The sequence below is a fragment of the Pagrus major genome, chromosome 7, assembly GCF_040436345.1.
Source record: "Pagrus major chromosome 7, Pma_NU_1.0".
NCBI classification, from domain to species: Eukaryota; Metazoa; Chordata; class Actinopteri; order Spariformes; family Sparidae; genus Pagrus; species Pagrus major.
The window spans coordinates 29,583,074-29,611,029 of NC_133221.1; the positions used below are offsets into that span (position 1 = coordinate 29,583,074).

Below are 27,956 nucleotides of genomic sequence, written 5' to 3' on the forward strand. Positions count from 1 at the left end.
AGCAGCAAAGTTTCCCTTTAACTGACAGCCAACACATGTTGCAAATAGCCTTCAATATGCCTGTCCACATGTGAATAAAACTTTCCAGGATGTTGCATGAATAGGGCTGCAGAAACTCAGCAGGTGACATAATCATCATCTCACTGGAGACAGATAGAAAGAGAGACAGCGACCCAGCAGACCGAGGGCCTGCTCTGCGATAGTGTGTGCACTGATGGCAGGAGGAGAGAAGGGACCTGCAGTGAGGGGGAGTACATATGTGCGTGTGTCAGGTTCGGACCTACAGTAATTTTTCCATGGAAAGGACAAGAAGCAGAAAAAGGCTGTGCATGGTCACATTGAGGTAGCTATTGGCAACCTTCGAAGGTTGAAAGAGGATGTCTGCTGCATCACATTGCACATATTGCAGAGGGGTTGGTGGGAGGAGGAGGAGTGAGGCACGGGGGTGGGAGGAAGTCTGCTGGGAGGTCAGACACTTTATCTACAGAGCTGTGTACACAGCAGGTCGTGGACAGGGAGAAAAGAAGGGGAGTGATGAATGGGGTGATCCACTATTGGGGAGTGATGTGTAGGTGAATTTAAAAACCAACAATTTTTTCAGGAAATTAGTAAAGACTCATTAATTCTTGAATTGATAAAATTGTGTATGAACTATTAGTGTTGAAATAAATGTAAACATAAGATTGCATAGGTCAGAGGTCATATTTTGATACAAAACAGCAGCTATAGTATTGAGTCTCATTCAAGATCATTTCAGGTAGACAGATGTTTGCCAGCACAGCGCCTGAACCTGTTCTGTCCAGCTGAAGGACAGTATCTTATGACCTATCATCACATGACCCTGCTGCTATGGATATATCTTCTTTTTTTTTTTTTTCAAAAGGAATGAATATGTTTCACATCACATCCTCCAGCTCCTGGACAGCCTGTACTTGGTTAATGCTTTTATACATCGCAAGGATACACTACATTCCTACAGCATAGGTAGTAATCAGTTTGATTCACATGTTGTATGTAATATGCAGTGTTGTAAAAGGTACCCAAATGTCGTACTTGAGTAAAAGTAAAGCTATCAAGTTTAAATATTGCTTTGGTAAAAGTAAAAAATCACCCATGCGAATAGTATTTGAAAGAAAGTCTTAGCGCATCTGATATTCAATGTACTTAAGTATCAAATACCATTTCCTGGCAAAAAAATATACTTAAGTATCAAAAGTACCAGTAATAGTACAATTACACATATATTTACATGTATGTGTATACTGTATACTATGGGTTGACTGATTATCAGCCTGGCCACTAATTGGATCTGATGTTCAGCATTTTTCTGATCATTGAAGTCAGTGTTTCTTTGTTTTTGTTTTATCCAATGGCCGATAAAGTAAATTAATTCAGAAATGTGCTACTTGTGCTCTGATGCAGCATGCAATCTTCAAAGTAACTAGTAACTAAAGTTATCAAAAACTTTGTGGAGTAAAGTATACTATGCTATACTACTATAAAGTAGCAGAAATTGGTACAGTACTTGAGAAAATAGTTACCATCCATCACTGGTAAAATGGAAAACAATGGCTATCTGGGAGAGGGTGACAACACAAAATATATCAAATCTAGTGAAACGTATCCAAATATTAGTAGTAGTACTACTACTGCTGAACAACATGCTGTGCTTTAGTGCTTAAATAAGTTGACAGTGATGGAAACAGAGAGTACATGGTTAGCACATGGTCCGTGATGGATTTGAAGTCGCGATTGTAAGTACAAAAGAATATTGATTTGTGAAATTAATGAGACCAGGTGACTTCTGAAGAGGAAGAAACAACACAATCTTCTGCTGACGCGCAATAAGTTGGTTTCATGAGGAATAAAACGCACCCATGCTCATTTCATTACACTTAGGACTGTTGCTGCTGGTTTTTCTGGTCTGTAACTTTACTGCTTTAGTTCAATCTCAGTGTTCTTATATTGTCGTTTCTGTCTGCAGCAGGCCGCTGTCTTTAGTGTAAATGTGAAAAACCCACGTACACTACTTATTATCATCATCACCAAGCAGCAGACAGATAAACTGAGTGATGAACATAGTGGAGCATTTAGCAGCCCCCAAGAAGCCAGAAACATCAATTATTTTATAGAGCCAGGACAGTGAATGTAAATGTTGACATCTAAAATAGAACTTGGCTTTGAAAACAAAAGTTGAACTCAAAATGGAAAAACAGGCAATGAAACATAGAGGAAAAGAGGGACCTGAGGACACCGATTAATTCACAGCCTTTAATTGTGCAAACAGGGTAACATTTCGACTCCACTGTGTCTTCATCACAATCAAACATTCGTCTATTTGCACAATTAAAGGCTGTGAATTAATCAATGTGCTCCAGTTCCTTTTGTTCTCTTGAAGTTTGCTGTCCTCCAGCTGAGAAGCATCTAATTCAGCTGTATTTTACTGGATGGTGCACAGAGAACGCTGTTTGAGTTGGCATTGAAACAGTGAAAAGTTGTATTGGAACCAAAACAAAGTGGCACACAGAATAAAACCAGATTGTTACGAAATAAATTACATATTCAAGATGTTGATACAGATTTCATAACTGGTAAAAATAAATGCCTGTGTAGACCATGCTATGGATCATGTGGACACTGACAGCGTTCTAAATCTCCATTTTTTTGTAAGTGGTACTACTGTTATGTAATGTTTCTAATGTGCTTTTTTTCTCTCAGTCCTTTCTTATTTATTATCTTCCCCTCTCTCTGAGATCAACTCTGTGTTCTTTTTTTAATAAATATTGGATGTGTATAATGTCAAGCTCTTTCTGTCTTTTGTATACTGTATTCAACGTTTTATTAATATAAATTTTAAGGTAAAGGTCATTTGTGCAACAAAACTAACAGAGGAGTGGTAGATGACAATCAAGCACAGTCTGAGGTCTAATTGGGCACACGAGTGAAAACACCAGTGCAGGTTGACTTTAAATTCCCAATTTTTTCAATCCCTAGAATGTTGTCTAATGTAACAAGACTGACCTTCAGTCATATGTTTCTGTACTTTATTATGCTATACAATACTTGCCTGTCAATACTTATTATAACCCTCCCAGTTTAACCAATTATCTAAACCTACTATGAATTCATATTACTGTATCAGAAAAAACCCTGATTGGTATTTTGTTAAAGGAAAATATGAAATTATACATTGAACTGGTTTTCATTGACATTTGCTTTTACCACTTCATTACTGCATATACTTTTGGGACTAATAACTTTACAGTGTATTCACAGGCTGATATACAATAAGTGTGTGCATACACTGGGCTGGTAGCCAGTAGCAGTGGGCTTATATGGCTTTTGGCCAGAAGATGTCACTATATGATAAGAAACAAGGTGCAGCCATCAATAACATTTACTATCCACATAAATGTTATGACTACATATATTTGACATCATAATGATTAATATAAAATACTTATTATACAATGATATATTGTTATATAACAGCATAAAGCTGATCACACATAGCATATTATAATGCCAGATTTATTTTATGCAATCTTTGGCAGTCAGTAATAAAAGGAATGAGAGTAACCCACCTATGGTGAACTGTGAGGATTATTAATATCCCTAGGAGAGAAATTACTAATGACGTTTCATCAATTAGAGGCTAGAAACTATTAATTCTAACTGTTTAAGGAATAGTTTCTAAGGGGGACATTAAAATGGAAATTTATATTGTTAAATTTTTATTGTGTCACAATCGTTTTAGTAACATTTAACACAGGGAAATATGTGTGAACACTGGTACTTGAGTCACTGATGGTAGTAGGCTAATTGTGCAATTATTAACCAAATCTTGACAATAGTCCACTTAGATGGGGTTTGTAGGATAAATGAAACCTACAAATCATAAAAGAAGATTTTCCTGGTGCAGTTTTGATTGGAGCAGTGTTGGGAGGCCCTGCCAGGACAGTCTCTGGTGCTGGAAGGTAGAGGGGGCTCTTATTTTGAAATCGAGGGTAGGCGAAAAACAGAAGCTGAGCCTTTTATTTTGAAGTGTCATCTCGCCAGCTCTCCAGGCACAGAGAGAGAGAGAGAGAGAGAGAGAGAGAGGGAGGGAGAGGGAGGTAGGGTGTCATGGTCAGAGGTAGACCGAGTGAACGCTCAGTAGTGGTGTAGCTACATTGGCAGCGGCAAGTATGACAGGAGATAAGTTTACAGGGTGAGCTAGGCTGGTTGGCAGCCGCTGTCGCATTCTTGGAGACACAGGGCAAACCGTTGGACGTCGACAAGTCGTTGGACAGCTCGTGTTACTGGAGAAATAACTGGTGGACACACACGGTTTTTGAATACACACCAGCGGCGGCGGCAGCAGCAGGAGCAGCGCCAGTGTGTTTGGCGGCGGTCCCGCTGCTAGCGAAACATGAACAAAAACCACCGAGTGCCGAGCAACCGTTCACTGAGTGCCGTGGAGGTGAAGAGCAAGGTAACGCTTCATATGGAGACTGCTTTGTCAGTTTATTTGCTGTGTTCGCAGTCTGAACTCTCCCCGTGATGATTACTCTGGCTAATTTAGCCTGCTAAGTGGCTTGATAGCAAGTTATGATGTCACACAAATTACATAGATACAGGCTAGAGCTAAACCAGCCAACAGAGGTATAGTTACTCTGACTGGCTCAATGGTGGCTCGCCATATTTAAAACCTTGATTTTAACCGTGTTGTATTTTTGATTCTTTTGATAAGTTTGATAGCTAGCTAGTAAGTTTGAAGGCGGAGGTTATTGTCAGCTGACGCCGCAGTGAGCCAGTGTCACCTGTCACAGCGTCCTCCGCCGCTCCCCTCCCTGCTCATTTACCGAAGTTTGAGTCAAGTTTTCATTTCAGCATAACCGCAAGGGAAGTCTACGTAAGTTACAAGACGTTTAGCTATTCCAAATTAGCCCGGAAAGACGCGTAAATAGCCGCTTGTCATGTTATTTTCATGTGCGTACAGGTGTCACATATGGCCTGCCTGTCATGGCTCCTTCCGCGACAGGCTGCCTGCCCCCTGCCTGTGGCATGATTAAACACACATGCTGAAGAATGAGGCCTCAGGGCGATTTCTCTGCTCCAAACTAGTTTTCATAGCTACATATATTGACACAAACCTCCACTACCTCTTTAGTTACCAATTAAAGTGTCCCCCCAGCCACTTTACACAAAATAGTGGCATTTTTTTTTAATTTCCAGAACCGAGCAGTCCAGAGTCATTTGAAATTTCTTGTATTTGAATGTCTTAATATTGGGGATCTTGTGCTGTTTCCCAGTCTATGATTGAACAATTCTGCTCTGGACGAATGAATAAGATGATGAGTGTCCAGGTTGGCAGTGAATTGTAGATCATCTTTTGTCAGTGCTGGGCAACAGTAACCACAACACTTGGTACTTCTCATCAACACCACCAATGGGACATTGTGCTCTGTCTGTCTCAGCTAAACAGTTGCCTAAAGATTAGGCATCTTCAGCCACTGATCCAGTCAGACCACACTGATGACTTTGTTTTTCAAACCCTATCAACATGTTATGTGAGAATGCATGTATGCTGAAAACATGCAGTCTCTCTTACCAATGTCAGGCTGCTTTATTACACTGTGTTTTTCAGTTGTGAACATATTATATCGACACATCACAAAGTCTCCATTAATAATTCATCACATGTGGTGTGTTAGCTTGTCCACGTGGATGACAGACTCTTGCATACAGCCGACAGTGGTTTTGAAATTAGCTAGGCTACCACTCACAGCCCCAAATCTTTTCAAGACCCTTTGAAGAAATGTTACTTAATATAGCCTGCATGCATTGCAAGCAAACGTTTGTGTTTGTACAGTTGTGCTCATGTGTGTGTGCCTGTCTCCTCCATCCCAGTTTGGTGCAGAGTTTCGTCGGTTCTCGCTGGATCGGTCGAAGCCAGGTCGCTTTGATGAGTTCTACGGCCTCTTGCAGCATGTTCATCGCATCCCCAATGTGGAGCTGCTGGTTGGGTACGCCGATGTGCACGGCGACCTGCTGCCCATCAACAATGACGACAACTACCACAAAGCCATCTCCACCGCCAGCCCTCTACTCAGGCTGTTCCTGCAGAGGAAAGGTAAGCACAGAGGAAGTGTTTTTAGAGAGTGCCAGTTTCCACCTGTTTGTGATGACAGATCTGTTTTCATATGGAAATACAAACAAAGATCTTGTGTTAGCTTTGAATAGTACAGCATCAAAATATGGGGACGCTGTTGAACAGGAAAGTATGTAATCAAGCTTTGTGTATATTGTCTAGATAATCAAAAAGATAACATTTTAAAAGACCACAGTAACGCCTTATATTTTCAGTTTTTTGGGCTGCATGTTGCCCATGTGTTTTGTCCTCATTGAGCTGTCATTTCAAACAAACTACTCAGCACTCCTGTCCTCGAGCTGTATCCTTTGGTGTCCTTCTCTGACCCACATAGCTAAAGGTCAGCGACCTTGCTGAGAAGCAGTGTTTGTTTCCAAAAACAATCTCCCTGCAAGGGCTGGACAAAACAAGAGAAAGGCAACATAACGCGTGATGAAGAGAAGATTAATATTTTGCTGTGTTTTTTCTCACATCTCTGTTATCAGCATTTATCAAACAGCCCACGGTAATGACCTTCTTTGTTAGCACGGCAGTCACAGGGCAGTGTGTCTTTACTGTTTGATACTGAAGTTCACCACGGACACTTTTTGTATACAATACTCCTGTTGTTTCTTACTTCCTCTCTGGCTCTCATACAATCATTACCAATAGATATCATAACTATGCCCTATACAGTATGGTGTCATAGACAATGCCTTTTATCTTTTCAGTTGCTGAGGGAAATTGTTAATTGTTGCACCCAGAAGTTTTGGTTGGTCTAATTTTTGCTCATGACTGCAATGTGTTATTGGATTAACACAAACGTGTCAGACTGAATTTATACTGTAAATATATGTGATCCTGATTGATTTTTGAAGTGTATCCCTAGCTAATGAGTTGCTTAGTGTGACCTGTTGAATGCAGGGGAGACCCCAGGGTCTGCTCGCCGGGGCAGGTCGATCCGCGCGCTCTGTTGTGTTTAAGCTGTCTCGCTGTGCCATATGACCCTATACAAGCTAAGCCACTTTGTCAGGAGGAGATTAGTGGGGTCACTGTGTAGCGCTGCATGGGACCGTGTTTCAATTACACGCTTCAGACTCTAGCCCCACGCTGGGCTCACTGCTGCTCACACACACTCACAGAAAAACACATGAGCACGCAGGCAAGCAGGCATCACACATCAGTCATGCACTCACACACGCACTGCCTTTTAGAAAAGGTGGAACAAAGAGGAAGACGCACACACACTAATGCAGCCACAACCCCCTGCAGACCCCATTGCCCTCAGATCCTGGTTTCCCTCCTGATTTGTCTGCCCCCCTTTACCTTTCTGCTAAGCACTAGTTGGTCCCAGCTTAAAAGGCTCTGCAGTGTGCAGATGCAGCAAATTGGCAGCTTATAGATAATTTATTATACATCTGCAGACACTAGTTATTATCTCTCGTGATGGCTCTATAGTGAGTTAATGGCTTATCTGTGTCAGGGCCAAGCAATTGTGTCAACACACTGAACGCTAAGCACGGTTTGTTTATGTGGAAACTAAACTATCTCACATCTTTAAAATCCGCTCTCTCTGCAACACTATGTCAAATTGACAGATGATTTTATTTAGGAGAAATAGTTTTTAATGATGATGTGTCCTTCATGACCTTGTTTGTTGTTATGGTGGTATCTGCATAAATTACCCTCCACCAATTGGCGACGGTCCGTTTTTAAAACCTAATTTAGTGAGGTGAGTCAACGGCAAACTCTTTCATGTTATCAGCAGCGTAGGAGGAAGTTCATAGTGGAGGGTTATTGTGGGTGGGTCACACTTAGTCACCTGTGCAACCACAGTTTTAAGTTCTTGACTGCTGAGTAATTCCACTAAATATATCAGATCAGTCCAGAGTTTCAGTCTTTTAATCATAAGCTGGCTTGTAATGTCATCAGACCACTATTATGTCCTTTTGAGACGGCAACTGAGCCATTATGTAAATGTCTTAGATGGTCAGTGGTCAGATGTGATGTGATTGGTCATTATTGCATAAGAGCAGGACTCCAGTCAAGGCGGCAGTGTGGACCAAAGTTTGTTACGACTTGGCATTCATTGAATAGTGCTGTGAAATCCTATTACACACATATGACACAGATATCTGGGAATGTGTTTGGAGCTAATCAAAGTAACACCAAATCTCTAGTCTCAGCGATTGTAAACAGGTTTCTGACAGACACTTTCAGTTGACATGAATTGTGTGTGTGTGTGTGTGTGTGTTAAAAAAAAATGGTGTCTGGGGTCGGCACAGCTCAATCCATGCATGTCATGTGAGGCTATTTTTGGCACTGCATTTTATTTGTCTGGAAGGCTAAACCCAGGCTACATATATCCTATGCTAGGTGCTCTGTGGACTTTGTTCATTCATTGGCGTGTGGATGGTCCGATGGATGTTAGCCTGTGAGTGTCTGTTGTTGCATTGTTGTGGTCTGCTTCCTGAAGAATGCCCACATTGTTGTTGTTTCTGCATCGACGCTACATCACTGACCAGCCATTATTGTTCACTGCTGAAAAATGGGCCTGTGTTTGGACTTCTGGACTGTCTTTGCCAGGCATTTTTAAAATTGCTTCAAAACATCAATACAACTCAGTAGTAGCAGCAGGTATCCCCTACATCTCACCCCCATCTGTGAACAATGTGGCGATGACTTCTGAGCCGGCAGGGAGGTGTCCACTGTTTACTGGTTGTCATGGCAGCAGTGAAGAGGCCCGGTCATAGGTGGATTAAAAGTGCTGGAGTCTCTTTAAGGCTAATGGGGGCTGCAAAGCATGCTGGGAGCAGTACTGCTAGCATTTGAAAACACAAACTGTCTTAAGGTTTGTCTGATCTGTCTTTCTACATTTTCATTTGTTGTTTGAATGCATGTGTTATTCTTTTGTAGTTGTAGCTAGACACTACAGGAGCCATCTGAATCAGAATCAATAGAATCTAAATGATGAACAATCTAGGCAGCACATCATAATTCATTGATAGAGAAGAGTTGTTAAGAGCTATTTCCTGGTCCATACCGTTTCTGCTAAGCTCTGTGTAAATGGAGAGTGCTGTGGACATAAGTCAGCTGTAGAAAGCAAAACACTTCATTGAATAATGTTGATGCTAGCTTCTGTCTTGTTGTCATATCAGGGCTGTTTTTAGATGCTGACAAAGAGCAGCTTTTGCCAGACATGGTTGTTTCACATCTGGCCCCCAGTCAGTGGGTCAGTTGTTGTTTGTCATAACGCCTTGTCTTCTACTTAGCTTGGATTGGAGGGATTCAGTAGTATAATAATGTAATACTTTGCTTACAGTATATTAAATGAAACCCTAACACAAAATGACAATTCTCTCACAAATCAATAGGTATTAAAAAGCTCATGGTTGTAGTAAGAGATTTCAATGAAGTGCTGCACCTTATTAAAAGCTAACTGTGTGCTCCAGATCACATCTGTCAAGACGCTACCTCAGCTGTCCGTTCTGTTAGGGTATTGCTTTGTTGGTTGACGCAAAGATTCCTTAATTTTTTTTTTTTTTTTAAATAATAATAATAATAATAATAATGTAAAAAATATCTAGTTATTCATCGAAGTCCCCCTTGTTCACATTATAGCCCAATTGATGCTGGGTTTTTGAGACTCTAATTCAAGCTTCTTAAATGTGAATATATTTAGCTTTCTTTTTTCCTCTATGACAGCAAACTGAATACCTACCTTAAACAAGACATTTGAGGATGCCATGTTGTGCTTTGAGAAACACTGATTGACATTATTAATTTTTTTTTGTTGTTACCATTTTCTGGCATTTTATTGACCAAACAACTAATTAATAAATCAAGAAAATAAAAGATAGATTAATGGAAAAATGAAAAAAAATGTTGCAGCCCTACCACTGGTCAGGTGGCCTGGTGGATTTGTCTGTCTAGCTCTAGTTGATGTTTTCAGTATTCCAATATTGATATTATTGTTATGATTATTATATTATTATTATTATTATTATTATTATGTCATCCATGTGCAAATCACTGTTTTGTACATAGATAAAATAAATCATTCTGTTGGATGGCAAAAACTTTTTTGTCTTTAACCTGTGGGATATGACTCGAAAGAAGTGTTGAATGTTGCATATCAGGTGTAGTTTCTGATCCAAGCATTGGGGAAACTGTGAGCCGCGCCCAGTTTTATGTTTGATTGGCCCAAAAGAGATGTCCCTGGGTTGGAATGACATGTTTGCCTTTATCAGCCATCCAGAACGTATGTACAAGCTCAGCATGCAGAGTTTCTAGGTTGTCATCCATGTAGACATAGCAGCTTTTCAAGCAGTCTCTTTCAGGGCGTGGGTTTGTTTAGTGACATTGCTCATATCTTACACAGTTTCAGCCCTGATTGGCTTGTTACTCATCAGCAGTAAGGTAGAAGGGAAAGGTATGGAGAGGGACAGGAATGCTTGTATTTGTGTATTTCTCAGCAAGACTGCCTTAGTAATTAGTAACCAGTGCATGAGTCATCCAGTCAAGGAAAAGTATGTACAGTGCAAATGTACAGTGTGAAAGTACAACACAGACAAAGTCTACCCACCCTGCAAAGCAAGCATTAGAGTTTGATAATAGCAGCAGCTCTTAGTGTGATAAGCGTTGTACTGAGTGTGTAAAGTAATGAAAGGGAGAGATGCTGTAGGTGCAGATTGACAGAGGTGGGGTGAGAATATGACAGTCACAGAGAGCTGGATGAAACCAGGACAGCGTGGTGGAGAAAAAGACTTGGATGGATGAGACAAAGCATAAAAAGTCAAAATGAGCGAGGACACAACAAGGAAGGAGAGATTTCTACTGTGAGCTTGCGATGGATTGGATTTAAAGCAAGAGAGACAAAGTGCTGGAAGGTGTAATGGATGTCATTTTCCCTAAGGAGCACACAGGAGAGAAGTTAAGGAGCATGATCTGTGAAAATAATATTTCCACCCCTGCTTTGGATCTCAAGTTTTCCACAGAGCATGAATTATTCCCTGGGATGCTGTATGTAATGAGTGAGGGAATGATGGATTCATAGCACTGGAGGAGGAATGCGTGGAGGAGGAACATATCTTAGGCTTAATAAGAGAGATGGAAGGATGAAAGGGAGAGAGAGTAAACACTATTAAAGAGGGAGTAATGTATAAGGCATTGTTTAGGCAAGGCATGTAATTAGATGTGGGGAAGGGAGAGGGAGTAGTGTAAATGTGATAGGAATGCAACGAGAGGGAGAGAGGGAGGGAGAGAGAGAGGGAGAGGGAGGGAGGGAGGGAGGGAGGGAGAGAGCGACAGAGAGAGGGGGAGAGAGAGGGGGAGAGAGAGGATAGGGGGAATAGTATTAGTGCAGGAGGAATGCAGAGTGAGGCCCAAGCTGGGGAGGGTGGGAGAGAGAGAAAGAAATAAAGAGAGGGAGAGATGGATGAAGGAGGGAGGGAGGGGGCATTTTGGGTGGAATGTGGCCAGTCTCTGATCACGTCTGCTGGCTAGATTAGACAGGACAGCAGGGCAGTGCGGACCCTTGGCTCCAGAGTCCGGCTTCATCAACAAGGGGTATATAGATGGACGGAAAAGAGCGAAGAAAGCCGGGGACCAAAAATTAAAGAAAGCAGATAGCCAGAGAACATTTAAAACAAGGGAAAGCGCACCGCCTGGCAGGCTTCAACCTTGCTCTCTAGCCTTTGAAACCTGGCTGGATGAGCCTTTCTGTAGGCTGCAAGAACATGAAGCGAGGGTGGGTTAGATGGAGGAAGACAGTGGGAGTCCAGGCTCTCTGTTATAGAGACTGTCAGAATTTCTCAGCTCAGAGTTGGTTTGAGAAGATGAATGGTTCAAGGGATTGAAGGAAACAGGGGGAGCTCTGAAAAGAAACACAGACTGGATGGGAAATATGGAGGGAGAAACTTTGGACCAATGCGGAAAGAGAAAAGGAGAGGTGAAGGGGAGGGTGAGGGCTTGGCAGTGGACAAACTGGCAAAGTGAAAGGGAGAAAGAAAGTGGACTGTTGACCACTGTAAACCATAAGGGAGAAACTGATAAACAAGAAAGATGGCAGGAGGGAAAGATAGTGAGTGAGCTGTACTTTGCACAAATGCAGCTACAGTAAGGACCAGGAAGGAGTGTATACATACTAATTGTGTCAGGTGAATGTGTGATGTGCTTTAATGGGGATTGCTGACCTTTGTCAGCTTGGGACTCAAAGACATGTCATAAATGCCAGCTGATATATTGCTGCTGTCTGAGAAATCCTTGTGGCCTCATGGATGTAAACTAATAGGTGATAAAACAAAGAAATGTCACCAAACATAGAGGAATTGGTAATCTGTGGTATCTTTTTATTTTGACTTTAGGGCAGACAGATGTAATTCTTTCCTATTTTTGATTAAAAAGCATTCCTTTCGTCTTCAGGGATTGGTGTTGCAGTGATATTGATGTGAAGCATGATAGCTGATACTCTTATCTGTGAATTTCTTCCAGCACACCATTCCAGCATATTTACCCTGGCTAGCTGCACACCGTAGTCAGCAGGCTCTGACATGCAGCTCTACTGTTGCTTAACTACTGTTACTGTTTGTACTTTATTTGCTCCTTATCCTTTCTTTATTAATTAACAGTCTTTACACTTTAAATAAGCTATATAAAACTGATAACAGTAAAGGATAGGTTCACATTTTCTTTTCTCTAACTGAGAATAACGTGTCTTTGTCCATATGTACATTGAAAAGGTTATTGGTTGCTGTAAATGTGAAATTCCCTTACTACAAAGTAAGGATAGACTTATTATTGGACTGGCCGATTATCATTGCCGATATTCAGTATTTTTCTGAAATATCGGAAAATTGGTGTCTTTTGTGTCTGATTATTGATAAATAAAAATTTATATAATCTGATGCAGATTCCTTTCTCTGTCTGTAGTCACCACTCTGTGGTCTCACTCAATCCCCACAACACCGTGTGATTGCCAGGTTATTGCCTTACTTGTTACTTGAAACCAATCACCACTGAATAATCTAAATCTGCAAAGTAGCTAGTAACTAAAGTTATCAAATAAATATAGGGGAGTGGAAGTATAAAGTAGCAGAAAATGGAAATACTCCAGTAAAGTACCTCAAAAATATACAAATACAGTCCTTGAGTAAGTTGTATTTAAATTTCTCATCACTGGTTATTCTAAATTTTGAGACTAAGTTTTTTTGGTGACCACTAACAGAAAGGATGCTGCATCAGAGCCAAAGTATTGAATTTAATTAAATTTTTTATTTTATTGGCAATCAGACACAAAAACCACCGATACGATAATCGTGAAAATGCTGAATATCAGCCCCGATAATCGGCCAGACTGATAATCAGTATACCACTAGAATAAACCATACTGGTCGGTTGGAATTGTGTTTGGAAAAGATCTCTTGTGGCCAGTATGAACAGGAGGAACAATTGCAAGGACCAATAATCTGTTTAATGGACATACAGTATAGGCAAGTAAGCATTGTTTTAATTGCTTGAGCTATAGTGCTGTCAGCTTAAAGTTCATGCTAGCGATGAGAAATTTGCCTCAGTGATTAGATCTAACTGCTTGTTGGCTGTGTTGTCTTCCAGAGCCAAATGCTGAAAGCAGTACAGAGACACAAGCACAGTGTCCCCCTGCCTGTCCCCCCCCAGTAAAGTCCCTATTCAGACGAATGAGCGACAGGATTGTGAGGCTAGACTTGGGTTCCTCCAGTCCACAAGGCTGCTCCTCCCTCCCTTCTTCTCCTCCATCCTCCCCAATGTCTAGTCCGTCCTCTCCCCTCTCCTCCTGGAGGCTACATATACAGTAGTAGAGCCCAGACTCCTTCTCCTTCAGACATCCCGAAGTGACCTGCCTCTGTCCCCTACCCCACCCTGTCCCAAGCTCAAATCCAGCCTCAGCCCCAGGCACATCCCTGCTCCTAACAACACTGAACACCAGGCCAAATCCAAGCATCAACTGTAGTCCCTCCACTACCAGTCCAGGCTGCATGCCCTCATCAGATCCACACTTGTAGTTTCCACGCCATTAAGTCCTGTGCCTGGTTTGCCTGCATTAGCAACAGCAGCTAGGGAGCAGTTCAGCAAGAGTGCTACAGGGAAAGAGGAGCATATTGGAGGCAAAAAGAGGAGAATCTGCAAGACCAAGAGGGACAGACAGAAGTGGAGACACACAAGAAAAAATGGTTCCTGCTGAGAGATTGACCAGAGTGACTGAGGGACAGATTGAGTGAAGGGCATAGGGGAGAGGGTGAGGAGGAGTGGAGGTATTGTAGGAAGGAGAGGTGTTAGAGGTGTTTATGTCAGCACAAAATAAATTGATGGTATTTCCTGGTATTGTAGCGATGACAGAGTGTATTGCTGTACATGAGTGTAGACAGGCAAATAAAATGTATTAATTCTGCATCAAGCCTCAAGCTGAGATAATTGTACACTGCATACTGCTACGTCACAGCTGGTCCCTCACAGTGTAGATTTTAGTTCCAGTACTTTTGATAAATAGCTCTTGCCAAGACATAGTAATAAAGCCTGACTGATGAGTGTAATGGAGAAATGAGTGAGGTTATATGAGGAGACTTAGAAGCAGGCTAATGTTCATGACTGGAGTCTTTTGAATTATGGATTTAATAAGTCATTTGTCAGATTGTCAGCTCCATTACACATCAAGGCTTTGTCTTTGCTCCAGCTTGCCTCACACCTCTGCAGGTCTCTTCCACATCTTCCTTTCCTGAACGCCTAAGTCATATCAGCCCACTGTGTCGTCTGCTTCTCTGTTTTCTTGCTGTCCTTATTGCGTCCTTCCCTCTCAGCACTCTCCCTTTGACCTCCCTCCTTCCATTTCTTTCTCCCCGTCTTATCAGCAGCATTAAGGCACTTTTATCTGGGCTGTGCCAGGGAGGTATGCTCACCACACCAGGAATAGTAACCCTCTGGGAATTTACTCCTTTGAAAATTTTTATCGCCTCCTCCTCTCTTCCTTTTTTTTTCTCTCTCTCTCTCTCTGCTGTGTCTATTTGCTGTATTTCTGTATCTCCAGCCTGTTTCACGTCTTTTTCTTTGACACCCACCCCTGGTTTTTCTCATCGACACAAGTTCACATTGACACACACGTACACTCCCCCTCCTCCCCCTCTTGTATCGTTCTGTGTCAGGAACACCGTGGCACCGGCAGTGTGGTGAACATCCAGGCTTATCATCAACAAAACTGACTGTTTCCAGAACATGACAACCTTCAGCTGCTTGTTGTTAAAGGAACAGTTCATGCAAAAATTAAAATTCAGTCATTAACTACTCACGCACATGCCATGAAGTTTTGTAGTCCACAAACATTTCTGGAGCTTCACAGCAAACCAAAGTGGACTGTTGTGTTGTGGCATTCTCCTGAACAACTGAAGTAGAAAGGGACTTGTTTTAAAACATGAAAGAACAACAAAAGAACAAAAAAAAAAGAAAGGAAAACATAAAATGGCTCCATACAGCTTGCATGGAATAATCCAAGTCTCCTGAAAACACGTTATTTACACCCTTGACGCGCAGCCAAACTGAAAACACCTCAGACAGGTTGGGCACTAACCCTTTAAGCTAAACGGCTATAGTAATTATTTTGTCTTAAAAGGAGTGCAAATAATGTCTTTTCAAATCAGTTTTGGATATCGGGACTTCAAGAGACGCTGGGCAAGCTGTATGGAGCATTTTCTGTTTTTAGGGGGTTGTTTTTTTTTTTACATTTTAAGTCGCAATCTACTTCAGTTGTTGAAGAGAATGCCACAACTCTGGTTTGCTGTGAAGCTCCAGAAATATTTTGTGGATTGTGAAACTTCACCTGACTTTCCATCGGAATGATGACTGAATTTTCATTTTCGGGTGAACTGTTCCTTTAATGTTGGATACTGAAAACAGGTGTCATGGGTAGATGTTATCATAAAGCAATACAGACCGGCCCTTTGCTTTTAGCTAGAGCACTACTCATGCCTGTCTCTGTACAGTATAATACATCTGTGTGCTGTGACCTTGTTAATAATGCTCCATTCCTCACTGCAATGACTGTAGTTGTAATTAACTGGGTCTAATAGTAGCTACAGTAGGGGTGAGTTATTGTGCCATACAATGAAAGAGTGTTCTACTGTTACATTAATTGTATTACTTTGACAGCTGCTGCATAAATATCTAAAATAATACTGTGAATGTAGAGTCGGTAGTAGTAGTAGTAGTGATAGTGGCGGTGCCTATGACTGTCATGTAGCTCCTTCCTGGTTGTGTTGTGTCACCTGGGCACAGTATCGAGTTTCCCTGACGCAGAGCCCAGTACGACAGGTACCAGGAAGTAAAGGATTGTTGCTTTCATTGTTGTCATCAAGGATCATTATGTTACGGGGAAAGCCAGGGCCTTGTCATCTGCATCATCATCATTGTATTGGTGTGTAAATGGGGAAGTAGCTGATACTGAAGAGTGTCTGTAATGAGAGTGGTGGAGCATAAAAGGATGAGTGATACTAGAGAAACAAGTGTATTAAAGTCAGTCATTTCTGGATCTTCACAGCAAAACAGCGCTGCAGCATTCTCCTTAACCACTCAAGTAGATGGAGACCTGTTTTTAAAAAAGAAAAAACCTAAAGAAAAACCTAAAATGGCTCTATACAGCTCTTCTGACCTAATTCAAGTCCCCAAAAGTCCAGAGATCCCACATTAATTTGAGAAGACGATTTTCCCTTTTTCTTAAAGTGGAAATCTTCACTGTAGAGCTCAGTGAGCTCAACCATGTGTTGCGGATGTAAATAACGTCTTTCAATCAATGTGGTATCTCTGCGCTTAAGGCTTAATAATAATTTCATTTTTGGGTTAAGTTTTCCTTTTAATGTCAACTGAAAAAGGTGCAGCTCTCCTGATGTATACTATATTTGTAATACATTTTTGTAGTTTTATTTTTCCTTCTTTTTTCAAATTTTAGACCGTAAGAAAATAATTATCCTATGAGTAATATTCCTGGGTGGAGATGAGTAGTTTGTGTCACAGACAGCAAAATTGGTGTCAACAGCTGTGGCGTGTTCTGAATGCCTGCACATCCCACTTATTCTGAGCCATTAACATTGGCTCTTTTAAAGCCCGAGTCCAGAGTCGGAGCGTGATGCATCCAGAGTGTGTGAAGAATAAAGCACTGAGGACGATGACGTGTTCAGCCATTGCACGCCAGTTCGCACAAGTGGTTTCCTCTCCTTAGGCAGAGTCGTCTTACTCCCTTCAATGTCAGGATAGATATGCATTAGTTGGTCACTCCTTGTGTCCTTGTGTGCGTGTGCTTGTGTGTTAGTTACATACTACAGCAAGGAATGACTAAGCATCACTGCGTGTGTCCTCGCTTGTGACGATGTGTGTTTGGTTGTCATTTTCTCCTCCATTGCTTCGCTTCCTTTGCTCCTCACTGACTCCATTCAAAGTGTGGGAAATCAAAGCAGCAACTGCATAGTTGGAATACCTAACCTGCACAGAGCCATGGCCAGTGCGGGGCCGGGGATTATGTTTTTACTCAGGCTTTGCAAATTATGCCTTTACTATGATACTGATACACTGCAGGTGTTTCTTCTGTTGTGGTTTTTGTGTGAGGAGATGAGAAGGTAACCGGCAGAGCTACTTTCAGGCACATAAGTTGGTGACAGAGTTAATTTGCGGTTGTTAAAGGAGTGATTTCATTAAAGTTTGGCGACTTACAAAAGACAGATAAAGACAAAAATGCCAAAATCAAAGCAGCTGAGGCTCAGATATCCAGACTCTATAATATGAGTTAAGCTCTAAAAACACTGGATCCTACCTTTCCCCTAATGCAACAAACAACCTCTTTTCATTCAACCTTCTTTGGTAACCTGCACCTTTCAAATTCCTACTGTAGTCTCCAAGCCCAGTGCGACTTAACCTCTGATTATGTCACAGTGACGTCCTCAGAGTTATTTTCTCAGACCTGACAGAGCTCCCCTAGAGCCACAGAAGACATTACATCGTTGTTTTCACAGACTGTGTAGTACTATCCATGGCCAGTAAATTGACCGTTGGCTAAACCCTATTATACCAAACAGTGATTGTCCAAATGACCACTCATGAACAGGACTAAAGAGCCTTTGATTTCTCCACATGTTTAAGGTGTGTGCATAGGGCTGTAGCAAGAGCGTTAGCCTGTATATAAAGCATTAGGAGAGTGCTGTCTTATTTTTTTGTCCTTTCCAAACCGAATAAGGAATGTATCAGACAGTGTGTTTGTCAGCCTTGATTAGCTGAAAAACATCCGGCTAACTAGATTATTACTTACTGTACAGTACATAGCGTTACTTCCAAAGCCAAGTACACTATCATTTCGTACCACATTACAGGCTACGCTAAAAAAAAATCCCTTCACAATAGCACATCCTCTGTGAAGTATTTCCACACTGTGTTGATTCCAAGATACTGCTATATCAGAGTGTAGGGTGATGTTGGCGGTCCTATACTGCTATTAGATTTGGGGAAGTTAACACTCCAACAATCCAAGGAATACAAAAACAATGCTTCTTCATTTCCATGTTCTCCATGTATCATCAGTTGTTGAGGAATTGGGATGCTTACTTTTGCCTGGCACATGTTGCTCTACCTTACATCTTCTATCACATGCTTGTAGCCATCAAATGCATGTACAAGACTCCCTTTATGGTGTTTCTGTTTTAAAAGTCAACTGGGAACATTAAATAGTCAGCAACTCATGGAGCGGATGTTAGCATAGTAGCTAGCTAGCCTCTACTGGTAAAATCTGTTGTTGTAATTAGAGAAATGAGATGCCTGATCGGTCTTGATTTCAGACAAGCATAAACAAAAGCAGTAAGTAAACCGCTTAAAACATCCTTGAAGTAAACAAATGGCTTAAAAAATTACAAAACAATTTAATCTGCCACTGTTTTATGTGAACTGCATATGACATGCAAGAAAGAAAAACAAGTGTGACAGATGACAGGTGTAGCAACAGTAACTAAGGGGGGTGGGGCTCAGCAGATAAAATCAGTGAACTATCCCTTTTGTGAGCAATAAAATAATTTGGAGGGAACTTAAGAAAGATTTGAATGAGTAGAGAAACTGTGGTGGAAGACTGAAACGAGCTCTTCATGCCTGCACTGATTTGTTACAAACTGGTCCATAAAAGTTTAAACAGCAGCGCTGTGTTAAATATCCTCTCAAACTTTTGCACCATAAAACTTTCCTATCTCTTGCCCTCATACTTGACCTTAGATTTTTTTCAATGAATCATTAGCCAGACCAGCTGCATACCTGTACACACTCTGTGGCTGAAGCATACCTTTTATATATTTACAGCCTGGTAGTGGATTGTTGCCCTTTCGCTATTATTGACGACAGCACCCAGACTGTGCTCGTCAGTTGTGATTATTGCGTTATTGCTTTCATTGATAGACCACTGATGGTGCTCTGATATTCTCATAATGCCAAATACTTGGTGTGAATGCATCAATAGCACAATGATAGATACATTAATAAACTGAATAGACTAAAATTAATAGATAGTAGGATTCATCAGATTTTTGAATGATTTACATTTCTGTTAATACACAATGACTTAAGCAAACATATAGAATACCTATATACGCTATATGAAGATTTATTATGTTGTATATAATACAGGGAATGACTGTCATATTTCTATAAAATGCGGCGGCTGAGGGAGTAGATGGATGGAGGCCAACATAAGTATTATATGTATACACATATGGTTGTTTTTATGTAGTAAATGTGACATTTTTTTGTTTGAAACATTTGATGGTAGTGTTTTTTCAGAGTATGTTTGGAAGACTCGAGTTTACAATGAATACCATGAATGTCACATTTGCAAGCCAAATAGGTTCATTTTGTAATATGTAGATGTTCCAAGTCTACTGTATTCTCTGAGTTTCCTACATCTGTAATATCCACAGTAATTTTTGTGAGAATAGACTGAGGACCACCCTTAATAATTAGTTTAACATCCTGATGTAAAGTTAGACTGTCCCCAATATGGAATTACTATACAGTGATCTGTTTGTGCTTCCTTGATGCCATTCATTTACCTCAGCCACCCTCATATGCATAAAAGTTAAAGATCACTTCCACATATGTATTACAGTACACATACAAATTCTCTATTCTGAGTCAAGGTAACATTTGCAAAAAAAAGTATAATTAGCACAATAAATCCTTAAAATTACATTTCTTCAGCCTCATTAAAAATTCTAAATGATATGAATATGCCAAATGTTTAACTGCTGGACAGAAGATGTCTCAAGCTTCACTGTAAGTCCATTCTCAATATGTGCAATGGAGACAAGTTTCCAAACTATTTGTGGTCATGTGTGTAAGCCCGCCTCTTAAAATGAGATTTTCAATGAGCACAGAGAAAATTTACACCTTGAGAAGGTTAATGTGAAAACAGCCTTCTATCACACTCTGCACAGACACGTGCATCAATCTACACAGTGAAGCTCAAACATTCAACTGAAGACACAAGAAGAAAAACACTTTTTAGACTGGAGGGGGACTTGGGAGGGTCATGTAATATATTACTTTTTAGTGTCACTGGGACAGTTGGAGTAGTTTTATTCTGGAGCCGTGTGTGCAAATAAAAAAGTGGAAACAAAAGAAGATCATTTGTACTTCAAACGAGGAACAGTGTGTGTTTATATTGTGTGGTGCCTAAAGGCCTTTGTAGCCAATTAGACTGAGAGCTTTACTTCTGTGCCCTAATGAGCTTTAATGTAACTATGGTTGTTCAGGGTATTTGGTTTCTCAGTGCTGCTGTTCATTAGAGCTCAGGCATCACCACAAAGCAGATAGACCTTACAGACACATGTTTACTGTGTGTGTGTTTGAATCTACGCCTGTCTGCTTGCATATGTTAACTTAGTGTGTGCGCACTTACACATGCTGTCGTCAGGAAGTTGCATGCAAATAACATTTGCAACCAGAACAGCATGTCTTTGCCGTGTGTGTGTGCCTGTGAGTGGCCCTGAGGGACCGTCCCATTCCCCTCAACTATAACTCTATTGTCAGGTCTGGCCTTTCATATGCTGGAGATAGAGGGATGGTTTATATGAAAAGAAGTCTAGAAAGAGTGAAATAAGATGTGGAGAGTCGCCTCCTCCTCTGCATGACTGCACTGCAAGAACAACCCTTGTGTCAGCGGTGGAGGGAGAGGTGTGTGTGTGGCGGGAAGAGCTTTTAACATCCACCTGTATGCCCTTTTTGCATAACGCTTCTCTTTATGGCACTGTTTACATGCATGGCAACTGAGGTGAAGGCATGTAGGAACAGTTTGAACAGGGAAAAAGCTCAGATGAGGAAACTAGTGTTTCACAGACTCTTATGAAGCCATTGTAGCTATATTTTTTCTCATGTGGAGTTGGCCCATAAGGTCAGGACTGGCAAAGATATAGTAAGTGTGTATGTACTGGACTCGTGCCTCATGGGAACTGAAACAGGAGACTGGCCGCTCTTTCTCGAGACAGTTGATCCTTTGTTTTGGTTTTAGAGATGGAGAGGGGAGTGGTGGGGTGCCTACCTGAACCTGAGAGCCTGAATCTTTATCAGCTACCTGAATGGATATTTTCCCAGATTACTCACACACACACACACACACACACACACACACACACACACACACACACACACACACACACACACACACACACACACACACACACACACAGAGGGAAAGACAAACAGCAAGGAGAGAAGTATTCATTGTAAGATTGCCAGAGCTTTATTTATAGAGCACTTTCATCTAAAAACAGTTCACAACAAAGTGCTGTAAAAAGGTGAAAAAGTTGAACAAGAAAGATGTTAAAAATAACACCAGAAATAGACAAAAACTTGACTTTATCAGGCAAAAAAAGATAATGAAAGTCACAAAGATGTTAATCTTTAGCTTCTCGGATGGTGCTGGTTAACTATTAGATAGCCAAGGTCCAGTTTTTCCCTCCCTTACCTGGCCAGCCCTTTGGTCTAGTGTTAGTATAAGCATTGTTGGGTTAAAGTCTATAGTAGCGTGACACTGTACACACTTCCTCCTCAAAATGTACAAAACAAAGGGCAGGGTTTCATGGCATCCCGTGACTCATGTAGTTAAAATTTGGCTTTAATATTCTCGGTTCAGATGTGACCTTTTTGGCACGTCAACCTTCCTCAGTCTCTCATCTGAAACAGAGATGCCAAAAACTCTTTATGGGAGTAGTTTGACATTTGGGGGAAAAGCACTCATCTGCTTTCTTGAGTTTGTGAAATGATACCAGTCTTATATCTGTCCATTAAACATACTGCAAGGAACTTTTAACTGGTTATGAAACAGTCTTAGTTCCATAGTAATCCCTCGATATGACTCACATTAGCAAACGCGACCATCAATGAGAAGATTGGCTGTTTCTGTTTGAGTAAAATATTTATTCTTTCCTTGCCAGTCTCTGGGTTGGATTCTGACTTACAGGACAGAAACTATTTTTCATGTCAGAGTGTTGAGGATGACTTTAGGAGTCTCACAGCCTGAGGAAAGAAGCTGCTCTGTAATCTGGTGGCACGGCACTAAAACAAGTTAAATTGTCTCGCCATTGTCCTCTTTGGACCACAGGAGGCTGCTAGAATCAATAACAATAAAAGTTCCTTGCAGTAGCCACTTAGCTCAGCTTTGCATTCTGTGCAAGTGTAAAAACGATGACGTTCCTAGAGGTGACAACAAGACTCCAGGAAGTCACTGCGCCCAGACACAAAGGAGTAAAACCACTTATAATGTAATGTGGTAATTAATTAGTGAGCTTTACTTTGCTTGAAGGTAGACTGTTTTACATTTAGGCAGCTAACTGCACAAGATGTATCAGGCCGATAAATTATTGGCCAAACATTGGGAAATGTATATTATTGCCTATTGCCTATCTCCGTGTCTGTGAAATTCTAACCGATAAATACAAGTGAGAATGTGAAAACAAATTGTTTTCATTGACTTAGCAAGTGTAGCCCTTACAAACAATGCAGTAACATACAGAGAGTAACTATGTGCACCTTGAAAGTTGGTTTGTGATCCACCGATAAACGAGGAGGAGGAGGAGGAGGAGGAGGACATTGTGCTCATGATGTGAAAACTGCTGCACCTGGGTAGAACCACGCACTGTAGCAATTGCAGTTTGCAATAGGTATTCCATAAGGGTATTAATAATAGTAATATTAAATCACCCTTTGCTCACTACATTCTAGACTTTCTTACCCTCAGGTGTGAATGAATAACAGGTTAGGAATTTCTTTCTAAAATGCACAAATGTGAAATTATCGGTTATCTTATCGGTATCGGCCATGAGAAGCAGTTATCGGTATCAGCTGAAAAAAATCCATATCCTGCATCCCTACTTTCCCCCCCTTTGTTAAGTAGTAATGATTTCATTGGGCCTTAATGTATTTCTTGACTTTGCATGCCAGGATTCACATGGACAATCTGTGACACCACCCATATGCTCATTAAATCTGTAATACAGCATCTCTGCTCACCATATGTACCTGCTGCCACCCACAAAGGCGGGTGGAAGCGTGTCAAAGAGTGTTGATGAAGGACTCTCTGTGAGTTGGACTGAGCGCCTGGTTGGCTGGTGTGGTATTTTGCATCAGTAAGACCTGAGAGGAGCTGTGTGTGTTCAGCACAGACGCCCTGCAGGGATGCCTCGGGCTAAGAGCGGCTCCACTGCAAAACATTATTCATTCTGCTGAAACTACATGATGCAATAGAAAGTCAGCCTGAATAATGACATCATGTGTAAAGAGCCTAGAATGATGTTAAAGGAAAAATTAAGCAGCTTTTGGTAACGTGTGTGCTCTTTGTTTCTCTCTTCCCTTTCTCTCTGCCAACCTTTCCCCCTCCCATTTCTCTTCCTCTTCTGTACTTCCCTTCTCTACTTCCTCTACTATTTTGCAGAAGAAGCCGATTACACGACATTCGGTACTGACTCGCTGACCAGGAAGAAAAACACAGTGCTTTCGGCAGTTCTCCTGCGGCCTGACACCAACAGGAAAAAACCACCTGTGATCATCAGCCTCCCGAGGGACTTCCGCCCCGTCTCCTCCATCATAGACGTGGACATCCTCCCTGAGACGCACCGACGTGTTCGCCTATACAAGCACGGCCAGGAAAAGCCTCTGGGCTTCTACATCCGTGATGGCTCCAGCGTACGGGTCACTCCGCAGGGCCTGGAGAAGGTCCCAGGGATATTCATCTCTCGCATGGTGCCTGGCGGACTGGCGGAGAGCACCGGCCTGCTGGCGGTCAATGATGAGGTGCTGGAGGTGAATGGTATCGAGGTGGCAGGAAAGTCTCTGGACCAGGTGACAGACATGATGATCGCCAACAGTCACAACCTCATCATCACCGTCAAGCCTGCCAACCAGCGGAACAATGTTGTACGCAGTGGGGGAGGAGGAGGAGGAGGTGGAGGTGGTGGGGCGTCTGGCAGCTCAGGACGCTCATCAGACAGCGGAGCCAGCTACTATGGCTACTCATCACAGGGTGGGGTCGCCGCCGCAGTGTCCATGCCATCGCACATCATCCAGAACTTCCCCGTGGGAGAGCTGGAGAGCGACGAGGACGACGAGGACCTGGTGATCGAGGCAGGAGGTGAGGCCGAACCCATCAGACGCGCCCCCTCCAACTATAGCATGCCCTCTCTGCCTCGCTATGAACCGCACCTCAACCTCCGCTCTGCCACCACCTCCACATCCGCACTCTCCATCAACGCCAACGGGACCCTACCAGCCAGCGGCAGCAGCGGATCACTAAGCAACGCCAATGCCACTTCGACCACGCCGTCGCCAGACAGAGCAATGGAGCGGCGGAGCCTGGAGGAGGATGGCACTGTTATAACTCTGTAGACTGTGCATTCACACTCTAAACACTGGAAACCAGAGACACTCAAATACTGCTAAACACACCTGTGGGAGTCATGGGTCAGAAAATCAAACATCCTGTTGCATCATTCAGTGACTGTACCTGAGAAGCACAATGAAATGTGTACATATTACATCTCAACATGACAGAGGCATAAATGTTTGTACATCCTAACATCTATACATGTGCACCCCATACTTGCTCCTTTACATGCCAATGACCACGCATGTGTGCCATAGTGGTGACGCCCTCCCTGGCTCTGCAGGCACAAACACGTCGGAGAAAGAAGTGTAGAAAATTAGGGTGGCCCCCTACGCTCCAGTTTATTTCTAAATCACTAGAAGCACTTGTTTTTACCCCAGAAACTGTTGTTACGGTGAGTTTCCACTAGAGGGCTCAGATGAGACGCCCCTTCCTCCTCATATCTTCTCATCAGTCTCTTGAATAGATAAAGATCCTGTGAACCAGTTCATTCCATAACAAAAACGCAGTGAAGCAGGATTTTCGCTCGAGCATTTGACGACAATCTGTGGTTGTTTTCTGCCTTGTCATTTGACACCCCACCCTCTGCACCACACTATGACCTCCTCCCTTCCCCCAGGTGACCACAGCATGCGATTGGTACACAGTTGCGGTACTTTCCACAACAATCGACCAAGTGCTGAGATCTGCAATAATACTGTAGTTTTTATGTAGGAGAAACCACCTAAAAATGATTCTGGGTTCTTTGTGTTGGCTCAGATGCTTTTAACCACTGTTGTTAGCTGTTTCTCCTCTTCTCACCTGCTGTGTTAATGACTGACTGATAATGAAAGGTTGATTTTCATTCTTGGGAGCAACTCGACTATAAGGCTTGTTATTTTTTTTGTTTTTTTTACATTATTTTAATATGTTTTTTCTGTTCCTTTTTTTTTGTATCTCACAAGTGACTGTATGACCAGTTTCCATCTGACTTATTGGAAAGTGTGAGTCACTCCAGAAACACTCTCCTACCTGGGAATGAGACATCTCAGAATGAATTTCCTTCTCATCTTTCCTTCATATTGCACTCCCTCCTTTTCATGACAAGGGCTATTTCCCCTGCTGCGTGTGTACAAATGACAAAATGTGAATGTCATTTAATTAGTTTTGTTTGTTTGTTTTCTCCCTCTCCATTCTTTCTGGACCATAACTTAACATATCTAATCTCAGTGCTGTACAGTTTATTCATCTCATGTTTTTAGCCAGGCCCTGAGTTCACTCGGATGTGTCCTGAGATTTTCACAAATGAAAAGCGATCTCTCCAGTTCTTCTGCCCATTTTTAAAAAATCTTAAATGTCAATGAACTCAATTAATGGTTCAGTATGAGACAATGTTAAGACAGCTGTTTTCAGAATAGAAACTAAATTGATCTATATGACAGATCAATAGCTGGACTGTAACGTTATCAGCAAATACAACCACAGATGTGAGTTGAAATGAGTGATACATGCAGTGAAAACAGAAACTGCCTGTATCTCAGAATAAACCCTGGTTAGATTGAGTCATATTTAAACAAACACACATGTAGGTACACCCGGCACAATACTTTCTGTATTTGATAAAGGCGAGGTCCTGGCTCTGCTCTGTATCTGGTATTTCCATTGAAGCTGTTGCTTTCCTTTTAACAGTTCTTAACAAGGCTGTAATGAATTTTCTGATTGACAGATTAGGGCCAAATTAAAAAATCCTTTCTTCACAGCTGTCATCAGAAACATTTTCATATGCATTTAACAAGTCCTGAATATTATGTATTTTAGGCTGGATAAACACACTTGATGTTAATTAATTAGAGGGTTTTTTGGTAGTGGAGTTGTAAATTGTATTGTCAGATTTCAAGGAAACGTTCACCCCAAAATTAAAATTCAGTCTGTCAATGGCCGAATCTGCCGAAAAGTGGGATGAAGGTTCGTAGTCCACACAACACTTTTGGAGCATCACAGTAAAACATATGGTATATCCTCCTTAACTTCTGAAGTAGATGGGGACTTGTTTTAAAATGTTAAAAAACTGATTTGAAAAGATGTTATTCACTTTTTAGCTGGAATCTTCAGTATAGCTGCCAAGCTAAAAGCGTTGGCATTCACTCTGTCTGGTGTGAGTGAGTGAGGGTTATTGAGGAGCTGAATTTCAGTTGTTTTGCCCTTATAAAACAAGTCCCCTTCTACTTCAGTTGTTTAAGACAATACTGCAAATCTCATTGGCTGTGAAGCAGTAGAGTAGATAATGACTGACTGAATTTTCATTTTTAGGTGAACTGTTCCTTTAACACCTATTTATCTGCTGGTGAAATCACTTAGAAATGTGTTTTCCAGATCACATCTAATGAAAGATTCTCCACAGACAGAAGTCATTCTCACTCAGTTTTAGTTCCTGTTCTTGAAGCGGATCCATAACATTGATGGGAAGAATACTGTACATCCATTAACGTAACACGCTGCTGCTAACTGCCTCCCTGACATGAGGGCAGACGCTTTCGTATTTTCCTTATTGATTTTCAGCATTTGGTCTCCTTTGAAAAGTGATCAGTTGACATTTGCATGGATTTTTATCTCATTCACAAAATCATGGTTCACACACACTGACTCAGAAATGTTTATTGTAATGAACCACAGCACATTATTCAGATCACCATCACACTAATGCCCATCATTTGTTCTGTTCTTTGTTTGTGATGAGCCTATCAGACAGTGAATATCTGTGACTGGAAACCAACACACAGGTCATATATCGTCATCCATTGTTATAGTTCAAGCTGTTTCTTTAAGGTACTGTCTTTTTGGCCTTTTATGGTACACTGCTGGTGGGATTCTGTCTTCTCTCATTCCCGACATCAAACAGTAATGAATGGTACTCTGAATGGAAGACTATGAGAAATCAATGTT

At 41.6% G+C, this 27,956-nt stretch overlaps 1 protein-coding gene across 1 annotated transcript; it reads left to right on the forward strand.

Annotated features, from left to right (window-relative positions):
* The first annotated feature begins 4,131 nt into the window (after window positions 1-4,131).
* Window positions 4,132-26,769, forward strand: pard6b (par-6 partitioning defective 6 homolog beta (C. elegans)). Its single transcript, XM_073470581.1, has 3 exons — window positions 4,132-4,474; window positions 5,893-6,115; window positions 24,087-26,769. Exons 1-3 carry the CDS (start codon window positions 4,412-4,414, stop codon window positions 25,034-25,036), a joined length of 1,236 nt encoding a protein of 411 aa, XP_073326682.1. The 5' UTR covers window positions 4,132-4,411; the 3' UTR covers window positions 25,037-26,769.
* The last annotated feature ends 1,187 nt before the right edge of the window (window positions 26,770-27,956 follow it).

What these genes read in the sequence shown, in the direction of transcription:
- pard6b (XM_073470581.1), top strand. Translation starts at nt 4,412, where the DNA reads ATGAACAAAAACCACCGAGTGCCGAGCAACCGTTCACTGAGTGCCGTG. An exon ending in CCGTGGAGGTGAAGAGCAAG is followed by an intron (nt 4,475 to 5,892) that starts GTAACGCTTCAT and finishes CCTCCATCCCAG; the next exon opens with TTTGGTGCAGAGTTTCGTCG. An exon ending in GCTGTTCCTGCAGAGGAAAG is followed by an intron (nt 6,116 to 24,086) that starts GTAAGCACAGAG and finishes ACTATTTTGCAG; the next exon opens with AAGAAGCCGATTACACGACA.